The sequence below is a fragment of the Quercus suber genome, unplaced genomic scaffold, assembly GCF_002906115.3.
Source record: "Quercus suber isolate HL8 unplaced genomic scaffold, Cork oak 2.0 scaffold_596, whole genome shotgun sequence".
In the NCBI taxonomy this organism is placed as follows: Eukaryota; Viridiplantae; Streptophyta; class Magnoliopsida; order Fagales; family Fagaceae; genus Quercus; species Quercus suber.
This window is the reverse complement of record NW_027070040.1, coordinates 100,322-118,712: the sequence shown is the minus strand read 5'-3', so window position 1 is coordinate 118,712 and position 18,391 is coordinate 100,322. Positions and strand designations below refer to the sequence as shown.

The window sequence follows — 18,391 nt, the reverse complement described above, 5'->3', positions numbered from 1 at the left end:
TACTGTTTATTTCCAAGGGAGTTTCTTATACTGACTTTAGCATCGGAGGCGTTGTGGCAGGCACCACACCGGTGGCCACCTTTAAGAGCACGGTCGTGCAGGTTGAGGATTGCTTCCATCTGACTAATCCAACTGACGAGCTTACTCTATTGACGAACTTACTTGACTGATGAATTTACGCTTCATCAGTTTGGCGCCGTCTGTGGGGAACGACATTTTCGCGTTCTAACTCAAGAAAATAGTTCCCAATCAACTATTATTTTCAGATGGAATCCAATCAAGATTCTGCAGCCTTGGCCCAGCAGGTTCAGACTCTCACAACTGCCGTCGAAGAGTTCACCAAGCAGAATCAGGAAATGAAACTACGACTCCAACAGCAGGAGAACCGATCCAAGGACAACATGGAGGACGAGGGAAATAGCCATAGGCGAAGTGGGCATCCAAGGGCTACTACTCCAGTAGACCAGAATTCAGATCTTCTCCAGGAGATGAGGAGAGAGATGGACGAATTGAAAAATGCCATCAGGGAGAAGACAGACCAGAGTGTAGGCAGATTGGTAAGGGCAACAGACTCGCCTTTCACAGTCGCGGTTTTGGGATGCCCGGTACCGTCGAAGTTCAGGTTGCCACAACTGGAACCATATGACGGGCTCAAGGACCCACAAGATCACCTCAACACCTTCAGAACAACTCTAGGGCTCCAACAGCCCCCCGATGAGATAATGTGCCATTCCTTTCCTACTACCCTTAAAGGAGTTGCAAGGGAGTGGTTCACCAAGCTGCCAACGTCGTCCATTGACAACTTTGACCAACTGAGTAATGCCTTCTTACGGCAAGGAGAAAAGGAAACCTTGCGGTCGTACGTAAAGCGCTTCACTAGGGAGACTTTAGAGGTGGACGAAGCAGACGACAAGGTGCAGTTGACGACTTTCAAAGCAGGGCTAAAGTCCAGGGATCTCGTGGCTTCACTCGCCAAAAATCCTCCAAAAATGATGGCGAAAATGCTCATAAAAGCACAGAAATACATGAACGCTGAAGATGCATTAGCAGCCATAAAGGATACAGAAAAGCCAGGAGATAGAGGAAGAAAGGAAGACGAATGTAGGGGACAGAAAAGGGAGCGCCCTGATCGTCGAAATAATGACGGCATCAGAAGAAGAGACGATCAAAATCAAAAGACGGTAAAACTAACGCCTCTTGTTATGCCCGTTGACAAAATCTTAATGCAGATTAAGGATGAACACTACCTTAAATGGCCAAGGCCATTGCATTCATCCCCTAACGTCCGCGATAAGAATAAGTACTGCTGGTTTCACAAGGATCATGGCCACTACACAGAAGACTGTCAGGACTTGAAGGAACAGATAGAGGAGTTGATACGAAAGGGAAAATTGCAGAAGTTTGTAAAGAAGGGAGAGTACAATAAATTTCAAGACGGAAATAAGAACCAGCAAGAGCCCTCGTCCAGGAGCGATACCCGTCAATTCCAACCTCCTCAAAACGTGATCGGGGAGATACAGACGATCAATGGGGGACCCACCACCGGGGGATCCTTCAAGTCCCTCAGAAAAGCCTATCAAAGGCAAATGAACAGTGTTTACATGATATCCCCGTCCAAGCAGAGATGGACAGCTCAAGATATATATTTCAATGAAGCAGATGTCAGAGGAGTGAAGCAGCCTCACAATGATCCGTTAGTCATAATGCTGACCATAGAAGGGTTCAACACCAAAAGGATCCTCGTGGACAACGGTAGCTCAGCAGATATCATCTACCTCCCAGCTTTTCAGCAGCTCAAGTTAGACCCAAAGAAACTGCGTCCATTCGACAGCCCTCTCGTCAGCTTCAGTGGAGACAGGGTATATCCCAAGGGCATCGTAACATTGACAGTAATGGTGGGGGCCTACCCGAAACAATTGACTCGCCAGATAGACTTCTTGGTGGTAGACTGCCCCTCGTCTTACAACGTGATTGTTGGAAGATCCACGCTTCACAAATGGAAGGCAGCCACATCCACCTACTGCCTGAAGGTGAAGTTCCCAACGGACGACAGGGTTAGAGAAGTAAAAGGCGACCAGATCTTGGCCAGAGAATGCTACCAGGCCGTCTTGGCCATAAAAGAAAACCACACTTGGACGATTGAAGAGAAAGAAGAAGACAAAATAGAAACCTTGGAAACAGTGAAGTTGGACGAAGCAGAGGACACCAAAACGATGAGGATAGGAACGATGCTAAGCCCTGAGATGAAGTCGAGGCTGATCCAGTTCCTTAAAGAGAACCAAGATATCTTCACATGGAGCCTTGATGACATGTCCGGCATATCCACAGAGATAATCCAGCACAAGCTGGATGTGGATCCAGAGAAGAAACCCGTCAAGCAGAAGAGAAGGGTATTTGCTCTAGAACGAGATCAGGCTGTCACAGACGAGGTGAATAAACTGCTGAAGGCAGGATTCATCCAGGAGGTCTACTATCCTGATTGGCTCGCAAACGTCGTCCTCGTTAAAAAAGCGAACGGGAAGTGGAGAATGTGCGTGGACTTCACAGACTTAAATAAAGCGTGCCTGAAGGATAGTTTCCCTCTACCAAGAATTGACCAGCTTGTAGACTCTACCACTGGGCATAAGTTGCTGACCTTTATGGATGCCTTCTCGGGGTACAACCAGATAAAGATGGCTGACGAAGATCAAGAGAAGACTGCTTTCATCACCAGCCAGGGGCTGTATTGCTATAAGGTAATGCCATTTGGGTTGAAAAACGCAGGTGCCACATATCAGAGATTGGTGAACAGAATGTTCAACAAGCAGATAGGTAGGAATATGGAAGTATACGTGGATGACATGCTCGTCAAAAGCAAAGAAGAACTTGCCCATCTAGACGACCTCAAGGAAACATTTGCCACCCTCAAGCAATACCAAATGAAACTGAATCCTAGTAAGTGTGTTTTTGGTGTAGCTTCAGGAAAATTCCTAGGATTCATGGTTTCCCAGAGAGGAATAGAGGCAAACCTGGAGAAGGTGCAAGCAATAATCAGCATGGAATCACCCAAGACCGTCAAGGAAGTCCAGAAGCTTACTGGAAGGATTGTAGCCCTTAATAGGTTCGTCTCTAGGGCTACGGATAAATGCCTGCCCTTCTTCAAGACCTTAAAACAAGCCTTTGCCTGGACAGACGAATGCGAAGCGGCCTTCCAGGAGCTCAAACGCTACTTGAGTAATCCACCCCTTCTAAGCCCGTCCAAAGAAGGTGAGAACTTATATCTATATTTAGCGGTATCAGATACGGCCGTCAGTGGAGCCTTGATCCGAGAGGAAGGCAAGAAGCAGCTTCCGGTTTATTACGTCAGTCAAGCCTTCCAGGGGGCTGAGTCCAGGTATCCAAAGATTGAAAAGATTGCATTTGCGTTGATTGTGGCCTCCCGGAAACTAAGACAATATTTCCAAGCAAATCCCATTCTGGTGATGACGGACCAACCAATCAAAAAGTCCATGAACAAGCCTGAAGCAGCAGGAAGAATGGTCCAATGGGCAATTGAACTCAGCCAATTTGACATCGAGTACCATCCCAAGACGGCTATTAAGGCACAAGCCTTGGTGGATTTCATCGCCGAGTTCACTTCCCCAAATGAGGCTAAGCACACCAACAAGGCTGAGAGATGGACGATACAGACTGACGGTTCGTTAGCTCGAAATCAGGGGGGAGTAGGGGTTGTCATAGTCACCCCAGAAGGAGAAATATTGAAGTACGGAGTTCAGCTAAAATTCCCCGCCACCAACAACGAGGCAAAATATGAAGGGATCCTGACGGGATTGAGGCTCGGAAAGGCGCTTGGGGCTAAGAATCTACTAGTCCAAAATGATTCAAAACTGGTAATTGGGCAGATCCAGGGAGAATATGAAGCAATGGAAGAACGAATGCAGAAATATCTCAAGCTGACGAAGCGTTTGACTCAGGAGTTCGATGGAGTAGAGTTTGTACAGATACCGAAGAACCAAAACATGGAGGCAGACGAAGTCTCCAAGATAGCCTCGTCAGAAGATGGGCCAACGAACACGGACCTAAGGATGGAAATCCAGAAGTACCCCAGCATTGAAGAAGTTCCAACGTTCTTAATCCAGAACACAGACAGCTGGATGACGCCCATCATATCCTTTCTCCAGGACGGACACCTCCCTCCGAATGCGGACGAGGCTAGAAAGATTAAAAAGAGGGCAACCAGGTTTACGATTCTCAACGATGCCTTTTACAAGAGGGGCTTCTCTATGCCCTACTTAAAGTGTGTCAGTGAAGAAGAAGCAAAGTACATCCTGGAAGAGATACACGAAGGGATCTGTGGTGACCATGCTGGCCCTAGATCCTTGGTAAGCAAAGTTCTTTGAACAGGTTACTTCTGGCCTACTATGCAGGTGGACGCAACTCAGCTCGTCAAGTGATGTGACAAATGCCAACGGTTTGGGAATATCCAACGACTTCCGGCGGAAAGATTGACGGCGATAACGTCCCCATAGCCATTTGCACAATGGGGAATCGACATCGTTGGCCCACTACCCCTAGGCAAAGGTCAGGTAAAATTCTTGCTAGTTGCTATTGATTATTTCACGAAATGGGTTGAAGTAGAGCCACTGGCAACTATCATCGAAGCAAAAATCTGAAGCTTCATGTGGAAGAATATAGTTTGCAGGTTTAGGATCCCAATGACGATCATATCAGGTAATGGACGACAATTCGACTGCCAAGGCTTCAAAGATTTCTGCTCAGGCCTGGGAATCAAGAACCAATTCTCATCACTGGGACATCCACAGGCGAACGGGCAGACGGAGGTAACGAACCGTACACTACTCAAGATCATTAAAACTAAGCTAGACGACGCGAAGGGCGCCTAGCTAGAAGAACTACCCAATGTCTTGTAGGCCTACAGAATGACAGCAAGAACCCCGACGGGAGAAACCCCCTTCAGGCTTACCTACGGAACTGAAGCAGTGATCTCGGTCGAAGTAGGAGTAACCAGCGCCAGGCGAGAAATGTTCAACGAGGAAGCCAACAATGATCAGCTACAATTCAACCTGGACTGTCTAGATGAGGTAAGAGACAAAGCTTGCAGTAGAGTGACGGAATATCAGAAAAAGATGACGGACTATTACAACAGAAGGGTGAAACTTAGACGACTCAACATTGGCGACCTCGTTCTGCGAAAAGTAACCCCGGCGACCAAGGATCCTACTCAAGGGAAGCTGGGCCCCACATGGGAAGGACCTTACCGAGTCGTCCATTACTCCAGGCAAGGAAGCTATCACCTAGAAACCTTGAACGGACAAAAACTCCCGAGACCATGGAACATTGAACACTTGAAAAAATACCACCAATAGAAGTAACGTTTAAATGTATTCATTACCGAAATCAATAAAGATGTTATTCAGCTAATGTTTCTATGTGAGCAGGCCTATTCAATCATAAGTAACAAGATTCCGTCCTGACGGATGTAGGTTACAGACGATTATAAAATCCCCAAGAAGGGATAAGTCACAAAAGCCAAAAATGGCTAAGTAACAAGATTCCACCCTGACGGATGTAGGTTACTGACGACTATAAAATCCCCAAGAAGGGATAAGTCACAAAAGCCAAAAATGGCTAAGTAACAAGATTCCACCCTGACGGATGTAAGTTACTGACGACTGTAAATCCCCAAGAAGGGATAAGTCACAAAAGCCAAAAATGGCTAAGTAACAAGATTCCGCCTTGACAGATGTAGGTTACTGACGACTATAAAATCCCCAAGAAGGGATAAGTCACAAAAGCAAAAAATGGCTAAGTAACAAGATTCCGCCCTGACGGATGTAAGTTACTGACGACTGTAAATCCCCAAGAAGGGATAAGTCACAAAAGCCAAAAATGGCTAAGTAACAAGATTCCGCACTGATGGATGTAAGTTACCGACGAAGTAAAAATGACGAAATCCCTTTGGTGGGTTTATGTCAGAACCGGCTAAGTAACAAGATTCTACACTGACGGATGTAAGTTATTGACAGAGTCAATAAAAAAGTAACGAGATCCCTTTAGTGGGCTTAAGTCGAAAAGGTGTCTTGAGTAACGAAATTACACTATCACGAGTACCGACGATAGTATCGCAACGAAACTAAGCTCGTTGGCCTGAACCTAAGGAGTTCAAGTTGCAAGGAAACAGCTACCAACGGGAGAGAAGGAAAGTCGTAGTAAGGGACTTTCACTAAGCACAACACGTGGAGCCAGACAAAACTCATCAAACACATGGACAATCATGAAACGCAAGTAAGCATGTGACAAATTTAGTTAAAGACCCCAAACTAAGGGCAATTACCATTGCTTTTACATAAAACCCATAAACACTGGGTTGCCAATATCGTTATCAAAATAAGATAAGCAGCGAATTGTTCAAAAGTTTGGCCCAAAAACATAATGGGCACCCACTAAAAGAAAAAGGAAATTTTCACAACAAAAGAAAAAACAAATTTTTCATAAGTGCCAGGATCAGGCGTTGGCAGCATCGTCTTCGCTAGCTGGAGCGTCACTGACAGGGGCATCCTCACGAGCAAAGGGTACAATGGCAGAAGATTGGGCGGCCTCGTCAGCAGCCATTTCCTGATCTATCTCTTCCAGGTCCAGCTTCTCCATGTCCACTCCAGAAGGATGCTTTAGCAGGTACCTCCTCAAAAGCTCAAATCCTTTGAAATACCAGCTGAACAAGACGGTGCTATACTCGTCGGTAGTCTGGAATGCTTCAACTGACCTTGCAGCTATTGTCTTCAGTGTTTCCCTAGTACTTAAGAGCTGTTCATCCTTCTCTTGCGTCAACTGGCGCTTTACCCTAAGCTCGTCGTCCAGTTTTTTCAATTTCTCCTTCAAGGAAGCAGACTCGCCCATAGAATCAATAAGATTCTTTCTCAGCGTGGAGTTCTCCGCTTCCAGAGTTTCCATCCTGGACATCAGATAGGCCACCTTCGTCTCCTGGGTAAGATATTCAGAAGCAATATGCATGCTCTCACCCAGTACCTGGAAAAAGAAATTCAGAGTTGTCAATAAAAGAAATGAAAGGAAGAAGAAGACGAAGAAAGAAGGGGGCACAAACAAACCAACCTGTACAAGCTTGTGGATGTGGCGAGCCGCCACGTCATTAAACGGGACACCTGATAAAACCTTCAGGTCTGCAGCAGTCACCAATTTGTGGGCCCTATCCACGGCCAGCCTTTCATCAGTCCAGAGGGTGGATGGACGAGGAACGTTTTTCTCCTTCTCCTTCTCAGACAACCTCGGTCTCTTGGAAACTGGAGTACCCTCGATCTCCTCCACCGAGGTCGTGGGAGAAGCGGTCCTCGTCGTCGTAACCCCTGACACAACCGGGCTGACAGAAGAAATGGGGAGTGCCGAGCTACTCTTCCCAGTAACACGCACAGTCTTCTTTCCCAAATTCGACAGAGGTTCGTCCTTTTTGGACCTCATCTTGGCATACATCTCTTTATTAAATTTTGTCGTCATTTCTGCAAGAAGGAAACACTTGTTAAAAAAAAAAAAGCTGTTACGTAAAAGCTAAATACTGACGAAATAAATACTTACTCTTTTTTCCCTCAATTTCAAGGTTTCGCAAAACGTAATCGGACGGATCTGGCCCAAGACAGTAGAAGGGAAGTGTCCTGGGATCTACAAGATCGTCCCAATTTTCGATCGTCTGCACGTATTCAATCGCCTTCTGAACCCGATCCCTATACCTGCTCTTCAATTTAGGTCGTCTCTTAACTGCACATAAGAAGAAATAGGAGAATCAGTGACGATAAGGGCAAACACGCAGAAGATTAATGTATGAAAGGGAATATTGACGCACCTAAAGTCGGGGTTCCCCACCGACGATGCAACCTCAGGAGATCACCCCAAACCTCACCCGAAGGAGTTTCAAAATCGTCCCCAGTATCTGAAGGACGAGGGTAATTTCTTGACGATCCTAGTATTCCTCTCCCAACGCACCAGTTCATAGTACCCGTGCTCCTTCGACGCTTTCAAATGGTACAAATAAGTGAACTCGTCGACCCTAAGCATATCTCCGTCCAGGGCAGCCAGCCATATTCCCATACAACTGACCAATATTCTCCATGAATTTGGCATGAGTTGCCCAGGAGCAATACCAAACTGGTCTAGCAACTCCATCACAAAAGGATGGACGGGAAACCTCAGCCCACAGACGAAGGTGGACTCATAAAAGCACACCTCGCCTGGGAAGAAGTGGCAAGCCCGTTCCTCCTCGTCGGGCAGACGAACCCTAACCCGGCTTGGGAATTGAAATCTATCTCGAAATCGCTTAAGTGTGTTAGCGTCCAACCCACACCTTTCTTCCAGAGCATGAAAAGCCCTAACCTCATGAGGGACAGAAATAGTAGTATCCCCTTCCGCTGGGCCGTCACTAGACGACAACCCAGTCTTGAGTTCGCTCGACCTAACCTCAGACATATTCCTTCGCTCTCCCACCTCGTTAGCAAACCACTCTAGTGACTGACGAAGCAGGGCGACAAATCGGCCAATGCTACGCTCAAACAATTACCCTCAAAGACAAAGTTCTCAATATAAGAAAAAAACACCTAAGGACCCTCCTAATCGAGCAAACAGGAAAGAAATTGATGGGCAAATCGACCTAACCTCAGAACTACTTACCATGAAAACCAAAGAGAAGACACAGTGTAAACTAACCCCCCAAAGAAAACATGAACAACAAAAAAAAAAAAAAAAAGAGGGAAAAGTAATTAGAAACGAGATTTTAACTGTGAAAGAAAAACAAGCATATAGAGGAACAGGAGGGAAGGCGTACCTTTAAGAAAGCAAGGAACAGGAGGAGCACCACCACGCAGTGTACAAGTTCGGAAAGGAAATGGCAAAGTAAAGTTGCCGGAGAAGATGGTCAGAGCAATGATTGAATAATTTTTCGAAAGAAGTGAGAAAGGAACAAATAACAAGAGTGGAAGTCTTAAAGCCAGGAATTGGGAAATTAAAAGAACCAGTGGGAAAACTAATAGTCCTATCATCTGAAGCATTAATTTCCCCAGTTAGAACATGCCACGTAGGCCACAGCCCAAAAGGCACCGCTGCAACACATTTAATGCGGCACAGAAACCCAACCGCTTACAAATCCTAAAACCGTTCGCCTTCCCTGGTTGTCATGACCTGTAACGACGACCATGGAATCCGGGGGCAACTGATGGGACTGACGAAATCAAGTACTGACGAGACCAACTGTACATACGAGAACAGTTTGTAGTGACGAATGTCCACTCCACTGACGATGACAAGCGCCTCATTCAATACCGCCCATAAACACTCTGGACGGTAACAAATCCAATCGTATGGATCGTTGGAGCACATTAAAGCCCCATTACACAATACCAAACGTTACCAAGAGGAGCATTAAGACCTTCATAACTACTCTAACGGCTAGAAGACTATGAAAAGCATATATAAAGCCTACACATTGCCAAGTAAAAGGTACATACACATCTAGACACTAAGAGCTCTCTTTCATTCTGTTCGAATATATACTGTTTATTCCCAAGGGAGTTTCTTATACTGACTTTAGCATCGGAGGTGTTGTGGCAGGCACCACACCGGTGGCCACCTTTAAGAGCACGGTCGCGCAGGTTGAGGATTGCTTCCATCTGACTAATCCAACTGACAAGCTTACTCTATTGACGAACTTACTTGACTGACGAATTTACGCTTCATCAAAGGAAATGACCACAGCCATACCCAAACCCACGCCCAAATCAAAACCCAAACTAATCACCATACCCACACCCATCACCAAACCTACTATCACAGCTACAACTTAGATTCATCATCACCAAACTCAAAAGAAAAACTCAGACCAATGTTAATCTAGCTGAAGAGAGAAACAAAGAGAAAACAAAGCCACAACTTGGATTCACCATCGCCAAACCCAATCGGTTTAAGGTTCGTTTGGATACAGCTTATTTTGTTGAAAACTGAAAATACTGTAGCAAAATAATTTTTAAATGTGTGAATAGTATCGTGGGACCTGTGAACAGTGCACTTTGTCTCCTGCACAGTGAATCCATGTGCATGGACATTGCGGTTACTGTTCATACGCGCTAGGGGGAAAAAAAAAAAACATAAAAAACGCAAACATGAGGGAAAAACGTGAATCCAAACACTCACTTAGTGCCCAAAAAAAAAAAAAAAACCCAAATTGATCTAGCCAAAGAGAGAGAGAGAAAACAAAGGATCTTGCCAGAAGATAGAAAGAGAAAATTCTTTTCCAGTAGAGAGAGATCATTTTCATGGATTTTGATTTTGAGACCAAAAAGAAGGAAGAGAGAGAGAGAGATCTTGTCCATTAGAGAGAGATCATTTTCATGGATTTTGATTTTGAGACCAAAAAGAGAGAGAGAGAGAGAGAGAGAGAGAGAGAGAGATATGGTAATTTGTATATGTGGAGAGAGAAAGAGACATTGGTGGAGTGAAATATTATACAGCTAAGTGTGGGGGCCACATATTCTGGTTTATTACAAAAATGCCATTGTTCATTTTTGCTGCCCATTTGGTACATATGTTTAAAAACTGAAAATTGTTATTTGAAAACATTTGTAGAAATATATGTGGGTGAAAAAGTATGTGAAAATACGTGTAATATTGTTTAAAAACTGAAAATTATTATTTGAAAACACAAACCAAACACCCTCGAAAACTCCTGAAAGTTGTTTTCATTTTCTGTATTCAAATCCATTTTTTTTGGGTTTTGAAAAGGAAATCTAAATACAAATTTGCAAGCCAAACAAATTTTTTATAGTGAGTCCCACAAAAAAAATTGAAAATGAATACAGAAAACAACACTTTTTTCTTCAAACCAAATAGGGCCTCAGAAATGGACCCACGACTAGATAGGGAGGCTATGGCCCCTTGCAAATATCCTAAAGTGTTTGTTCAAAAATATTTTTACTTTGGCCCTCCAAAATTTAAAATCAACCCTAAAATTTAAAGCTAGCCCCCAAAAACTCAAAAATTAAAGCAATCACCTAGTCCATATCTATAGCTTATTATTATTTTTTTTTTCTTTCTTTGTTGTTGTTGTTGTTGTTGAGAAGAAGTCCATATCTATAGCTGGTGTTCCCTTTCCAAAACAAAATATAAATAAAATTATATTTTTTCTAACGAAAAAAAAATCTCTTATAAAAAATCTTTGCTAGAAAGTCTCTAGTTAGTAAGTACACGTAAGTTATGCGTATGTCAATAAAATTCAATAAAACTCTTGTCCTGTGTCTCCTTTCCAATCATATTAAACGCGTTTGTCTTAGACCAAAAGTACATACATATGTTATTAGTAATGCATATCATTCAACCAGATAAAACATATGAAGGATAAATATTAATAGTCCAAGTAAATATAGAGAGTTAAAATTAATCTTCTGCTATTCTTTTCCTGTCCTAAGAGCATCAGCAATGGTGGTGTCAAAATTTTAGCTTTTGGCATTACCAAAAGCTACTTTATCTATTTTAACTTACCATTTCACACTCACTCCACATCAATGCTTTTATGTTCACATCACAGTTAATCCCTATTTATTTATTTATTATTTTTTTTCTCTCTCTTCATCTCCCTCTCTTCAAACCCAACCCACTCATGGCACCACTACCACCAATCTGCCACCAGCCACGATACACAATCACAAACTCGGCAGCAACTGAAAGTTCAAAAAGAGTATGAAACACCTTTGAACGTTTGGGCCCCCAATTACAAAAATGCCAATTCAAGCTTTATATCAAACAATTAATGTGCGAAATATGATAACAAGCTTATAACAGAATTGATAAACAATCTAAGTTAAATATAAACACATCCACAACAGTAAATATAAAGCAAAGATAAAGAGAAGGAAGATGCAAACACACGGACAACACACGATGTGTTATCGAAGAGGAAACCGAATTCCTCGGCATAAAACCTCTCCTCCGCTCTCCAAGCGGTAAATAATCCACTAAAGAATGTAGTTGGGATACGTGAACAGCAGAAGACCCTTTAAGCCTGATCTACCCAAGTACCTTAGCCCTCCAAGCTTCTTGCTCCAACGAGGTTACACCGAACCTATTTCTTCTTTAGCTTCCTGGATTCCGCTACTATACCATAGCATCAACCAATATATATTGGTTCCTTCTAAACTACTTCCCTTAGCACCAAATGAACATTTTTACAGACGTGGGTGTAGTGAGATAAGGATTTGGCAAAGAACCTCTTAAGGGTATGACAATGAAGAGGAAGAGAGTAGAGGAATTTATAGAGACTCTAAGGTAAAGATTGTGGATGAATCAATCTTGTTTTTCTCTAGGGTTTCTCTCAAAAATTCTCTCTATAAGCTCTCTTAATTGAGTGGGTATAAGGGTCTATATATAGTGGTGTGTGTTTTTCAAATTGCTTCCCTTAGCACTAAATGAACCTTCTCACAGACGTGGGTGTGGTGAGAGAAGGATTTGGCAAAGAACCTCTTAAGGGTATGACAATGGAGAGGAAGAGAGTAGAGGAGTTTGTAGAGACTCTAAGGTAAAAATTGTGGATGAATCAATCTTATTTTTCTCTAGGGTTTCTCTCAAAAATTCTCTTTGAAAACTCTCTTAATTTAGTGTGTATAAGGGTCTATATATAGTGGTTTGTGTTTGGAATATGAAAAGTTAGTTTTTGCCAAACAGGGCTGATTGACGGCTTGGCCTCACGACTGGTCTGAGTCGCGAGTTCAAGCTGTGAGATAACGGCCTGGCCAGCTCGGAACTTTTGTCCTGTAGTGCGACAGCTGGCACGACCTTTCAGCTCCCTTGTGTGCATCTCACGTGCTTGCAGTTGGCGGCTTGCCAGTCGCGAGTCAGCCGTGAGTCCTAGCCACAAATCTTTGCCTTCTTGCACATACTTGAGCTCTTCTTCACATCTTCTCACACACTACTCTTACAATAATCCCACATAAATAAAGGGTTACTAAGTGCTTAAATTACAAGTTGGCACGGAATAAAACCAACAAGATGGTTGATAAATTTCAACCTTACAGCAACAACAAAGGGTGAGGAGAGACGCAGTGGAGAAAGATGGAGAGATAGAGATGAGAAGAAATGAGAGAGGAGAAAGAAGAAAAGGAAAAAATGTGCATGCTAGGGATGAGACACAAAGAAATGAATAAAAAATTAACAGCAACTTGCTACAGTAAACTAGTATTAGTACTAGTTTACTGTAGCAACATACTAATTTTTTTTTTTCTTTGGCTCCATTAATGTTGGGCTCTTTTTGAGGTTTGAGGTGGTAAAATAACTATTTTACCACCACCAATACTAATGCTTATATTCTTTGAAAATTGAAATCAAATGACACCTCACACTGTTAAGGGCCTTGTAGTTAAATTGACACCTCCCCATGTACAAAGTGCTTGGGAGTCTAGGAGAAAAAGGGTTCGAACTGCAGAGTTAGTAGCTGTTGTAATTATTTCTCAAAAAAAAAAAAAAAAATGACACCTCACACTTTTCAAAGCCACAAAACTCATTGTTTAATGTACTTTTCTTCTTCTTTACTTATTATTATAACTCTATCTTATATGAATACTTCCTTTATTGAATAAACCAATTATTTAATTAATTGAGTATTTTCCATCAAAATTTTTAATTAATTGAGTATTTTTTTAATATATAATATTTATTCTATAGTTTTTATACTTCCTCAAGGATTGATATTATGGTAAAAATTTTCATAAATGAATTTTGATTATATTTTATTCTATTGAATATTCCATAATTGATACTGAAATAGTTTTAGTAAGAATTATTCTATTGAATATCTTTGTTGATATAATCATGATTATTTCAAATTAAAAATTTAAGAATATTTCCTATTTAACACAAACATGATTGTATTTATCTTTCAAAAAGTATATAAATATTACCATATATTTGATCGCGAAGTTTTTAAAAATAAATGTACTCTACCAGTATTATACACATATCATTAATTTCCCGTTTGCATATTTTTGTGACAAATTTTTTAAATGAACTTTTGATAAAGATATCGAATAATTCTCGTCCATACACTTGTCATATTATATACATACAATATTTTACTAAATATAGAAACAACGACTTATGTTTTTTGACTATATGTGTTTTATATAACACTTTTTGTTTATGTTTTTTAAGGACAGAAAATTAAGAATATAAAAATTTGGCATTTGATGGTGCCACACTATCTAGCTACACCCAAAGGATTTTTAGGATGTCACCATTAGCAAGATGACTTTACAAATTAGTATCATTGTCGACTAAATATTTTAGCTAAAAAATAAATTTTCTACGATGTTATAAATTTTCATTTACAATAATTGAACCATTAGTTTACTGAGTACACAGTGGAAGTTACTTATTATAAACTCATTTTTGGATCATCGAGAGGCACATGAATCTTTTTATAATTGATGATATTTGTTTGATAATAAACACGTATAATTAGTAGATTTCATAAATTATGAAAAATTATTTTTAAAAAATAAAAATTCACCATTATGAGTATAATGTAGTTTGACATCAAGACTTCTTTTTTTCATTATATGGCTAGCAAGGGCTAGAAAAAAATAGCCTACAATTTTTTTATAAGCTGATTGTACTCATACTAACTCTTTTGAATTTTACTATTAATATGGAATGAGTATTTTTAATAATGAATATTGTCTTGTGCAACAAAATGGAAGATAATATTCTAGTAAAATCTTTGATTTTTCATATTAAAAGGAACGCTACCATAAAGTTTAAGACATAATCAACATAGTAGATTTTTGGTATTAAAAAGTTTTCGAGTTCTATTTAATTTGATGGATCATATATAATTTAGTTGAAATGTGTTAAGAAAAGATATTATGTATTTTTTTAAGAGTTAATTATATTTTATCCACTTGTGGTTTGGGTCATTTTAATGTTGCATACTCTTAGTTTAAAATGTGTTACCTTATTCATCCGAGACTATCTTCGTATATAGTTGTTATGCACCTCATAACTTTCACCATTAAAAACATAAAAATATATTTTAAAAAATAAAGTACATATGTATTTGTAATTGTGAAAGTTTCTTATATTTTTAGCTCAAGAACACAAAGAAACCAGATCAAGCAGTATGAACTAATTTGGTTTAATTTCTAAACAATAGACCTAGGCAAGTGGGTTTTTCTATTGTTAGGTTCATATTTTATTGTAATTGATTAATCATTTGACAAAATGCACTTTACTTGTAATTTGGTAGATCTAAGATGGGTCTAGTACTTCAAGAAACAGGCTGTTTGAGTCATGTATTAAAAACATAAAGATCGGTCTAAGAAACAAGTGAACTAAAGTTGTTCATTAAGTCTCGATAGATAGCTTGACAGATGAAACTTAATGTGAAGCTTGATAGATAGCTCAATAGTACCTCAATCTATCGAGAATTACAATTTCAGAATTTTCAGATCTAAAATTTGGCCTAAGCTTGTGTAATTGTTTAGGGTTTCTTTTCTCATAACCCTAGACATATATAAGGATTATTTTAAAAGCCGTCATATACGGGTACAAAGATCAAGAGACTTATTTTCTTTGTGAGAAGTTACTGCGTTTGTAGGCCATAGAGTTTTGTAACTAAGTGCTTCCAAATCGTTATTGTTGATGAAGTGAAGAATTTTGCAACCAACAACATCTATTCAAGTTGCTGGAGTTAGTCACGTACTGGGATCCGTGCAAAGGGTTAGTCACAAATTAGAGGTTTGTGCATCAAAGGAAAGAAGCCTACTACAAGATCAAGTCCAATTGGGTACTGGAGCAAAGGTTCAATTGTAAGTTGGTATTTCAAGATAGGACAGAGTAGTTGGTAAGATTCTTTATACTTGTAACCGCTTGATTGTTGAAGTTGCTGGAGTTAGTTATATACTGAGATTCGTGCAAAGGGTTAGTCACAAATTTGAGGTTTGTGCATCAAAGGAAAGAAGGTTACTACATGATCAACTCCAATTGGGTACTGAAGCAAAGGTTCAATTGTAGGTTGGTATTTCAAGATAGGACAGGGTAGTTGGTAAGATTCCTTATACTTATAACCGCTTGATTGTTGATTAGTGGATTCTTGGGAGTGATGACCTTAAAATCACCCGGTGAGTTTTTTGTCTTGCGAGGTTTTCCTCATGTGTCAACAAATCACTGTGTAAAATTTATTTTCCGCTGCATTTAGTATTTTTGGTGATTTGTTGGTGCCTTCACGATTTGCATGTAGTTGAGCCTAATTAATCAACTTGGGTAATTGAATTAATTAACCCGAGTCAAGCTATCTTAACCCAACACCTATGCTACTCAAATGTGAAGCTACACCTTCTTTATAATGTTTAGAAAATGGGCAACATATGAGTGATATTCAATTTATAACATGCAAATATAACCCTGCAATTATCTGTGGACAATGTAACAATTTTTTTCCAAAATGAAGATCTCTATTTTATCTTCTTTAAAATTAATAACATTAACAAAATTGGACTATCTAATCCCATCCATTTACGTTCTCTTCTCTCACACAAACCAAACTACCATGCAAACACATCCTCTTCCTTCCACTTTTCTCTCTGTTAGATCTAAATCTCTCCCTCTGTTCATTGATTCTTTCTAAAGTTAACTAACCTCTTATTCATCTTAGCAGCCTCCTTCTCAAACTAATTGTATTTCTTAGAGTTTTGGCTTGGAGAAATGGGGTTGTGTTGTGGACCTTGTGGTGAGTTCCAACTCCTGTGTGACTTAGCGAGTCCAATCTGAATTTGTTAAGGAAAGAATTCACGGTGGCATACAAAATCTTGGGTTGTGCATGCGTCACTGCCGAGCAGAATTATTACACCGTTCCCACATGAGACTGTGATCTTTGTGAAGTGTGGAAGATGTGGCTATCTTCCCACATTGCTAAATTTGAAGGTGGTGGTTGTTTGGATATTTCATGGGTGGTTATATACACTACTAAAAATGCGGGCTATAGTCACCTTTTTTAGCCACGTTTAGAAAAAACGTGGCTATAGCTAACCTATAGCTGCGTTTTTAAGGAACGTAGCTTAAATTACCGACCTATAGCTACGTTTTTAAAACGTGGCTATAAATTAAGTCTACAGTCACGTTTTAAGTGCTTTTAGCCGCTATTTTTTGAATATGGCCTATTGCCACGTTCAAGAAGTATGGCTATAGGTCAAACCCTATATATATATATATATATATTTTAAGATAAGCTATACCCGTGTTTTAAAAATGTGGCCATAGCAAACCTAAAGTTGTATTTTTAACAAACGTGGCTTAAAATCATGACCTATAGCGGTGTTTAAAAAGTGTTGTATTAGGTGAGTTCTATAACTACGTTTTTTAGGGTTTTCAGCCATGTGTTTGTACATAGAGCCTATTGCTGCGTTTGAGAAGCATGGATTTAGGTCCTGCCAAAAAAAAAAAAAAAAAAATTTGTGGACCTATTGTGGAGCTTCAAAAGCGCCACAATAGTCCCATGCGACTGATCTTTGCCACTATATAGTGGCAAAGATCAGTCGTGTGGGAATGTTGTTGTCATTCTTATCATGAGCTCATGATTGGATTTTGACATCATGAAGACATATTTAATGCAAGGAAATGATTAAGTTATTACAGATAGACGATTGATTTTTAAATTAACGTGGTAATGAATATGAATGATGTTAGTTCAACAACTAATAAATAAATATTTAAATAATATTTACATTATTAGTGACACATCAGTTGGTAAGATTTATATAGTAAAATTTATAATATCTCTTTAATATTAGTTTGTAAGTCTTATAGCATGAAATTTGAATATTGTATTACATACTTTGTCAAATGGCATTCTAAGTGAGTTTCAATTAGTTTAATTGATAAAGTTTCTTATCTTCAAATCAAGAATATAGATTATATTGCAACTACATCAAGAAGAAATCTATAGGTGTGACTTAATGGTAAAGTTTTACTAACATTTATCAAGGAACATAGAGCCTATAAATATTTCATATCTTATCCTATCTAAAGAATAAAAAAGTGGCATCTATGAGCTTTGTTTTTAGTCATCAGACAATCTAATTTTGCAGATAAAAATATGACAAATGTTTATGGGAAGATTCATATCCTTACCACATGAATGAAAATGACTCTATAAATAGCTCCGTTCAGCCACGTAGTTGTATACCACAAAGTTAAGGAAACTCAACAACAGACATTTGCCATGGTAATCTATATATATATATATATATATTTTGTTTTATGATGGTTAGCTCAAGTTTAATCTAAACTCCCTTTAGAAAAGGCTGATAATTTATACTTGTCCATGTAGGAGTCCTTTGCTATTCTACGCATC

At 39.9% G+C, this 18,391-nt stretch overlaps 1 protein-coding gene across 1 annotated transcript; it reads left to right on the top strand.

Annotated features, from left to right (window-relative positions):
• Window positions 1-266: 266 nt before the first annotated feature.
• LOC112004448 (uncharacterized) lies at window positions 267-4,379 on the top strand. Its single transcript, XM_024036696.2, has one exon. It carries the CDS (start codon window positions 267-269, stop codon window positions 4,377-4,379), a length of 4,113 nt encoding a protein of 1,370 aa, XP_023892464.2.
• The last annotated feature ends 14,012 nt before the right edge of the window (window positions 4,380-18,391 follow it).

Excerpts from the sequence above, each read along its gene's own strand:
- LOC112004448 (XM_024036696.2), top strand. The coding sequence starts at position 267 with ATGGAATCCAATCAAGATTCTGCAGCCTTGGCCCAGCAGGTTCAGACT.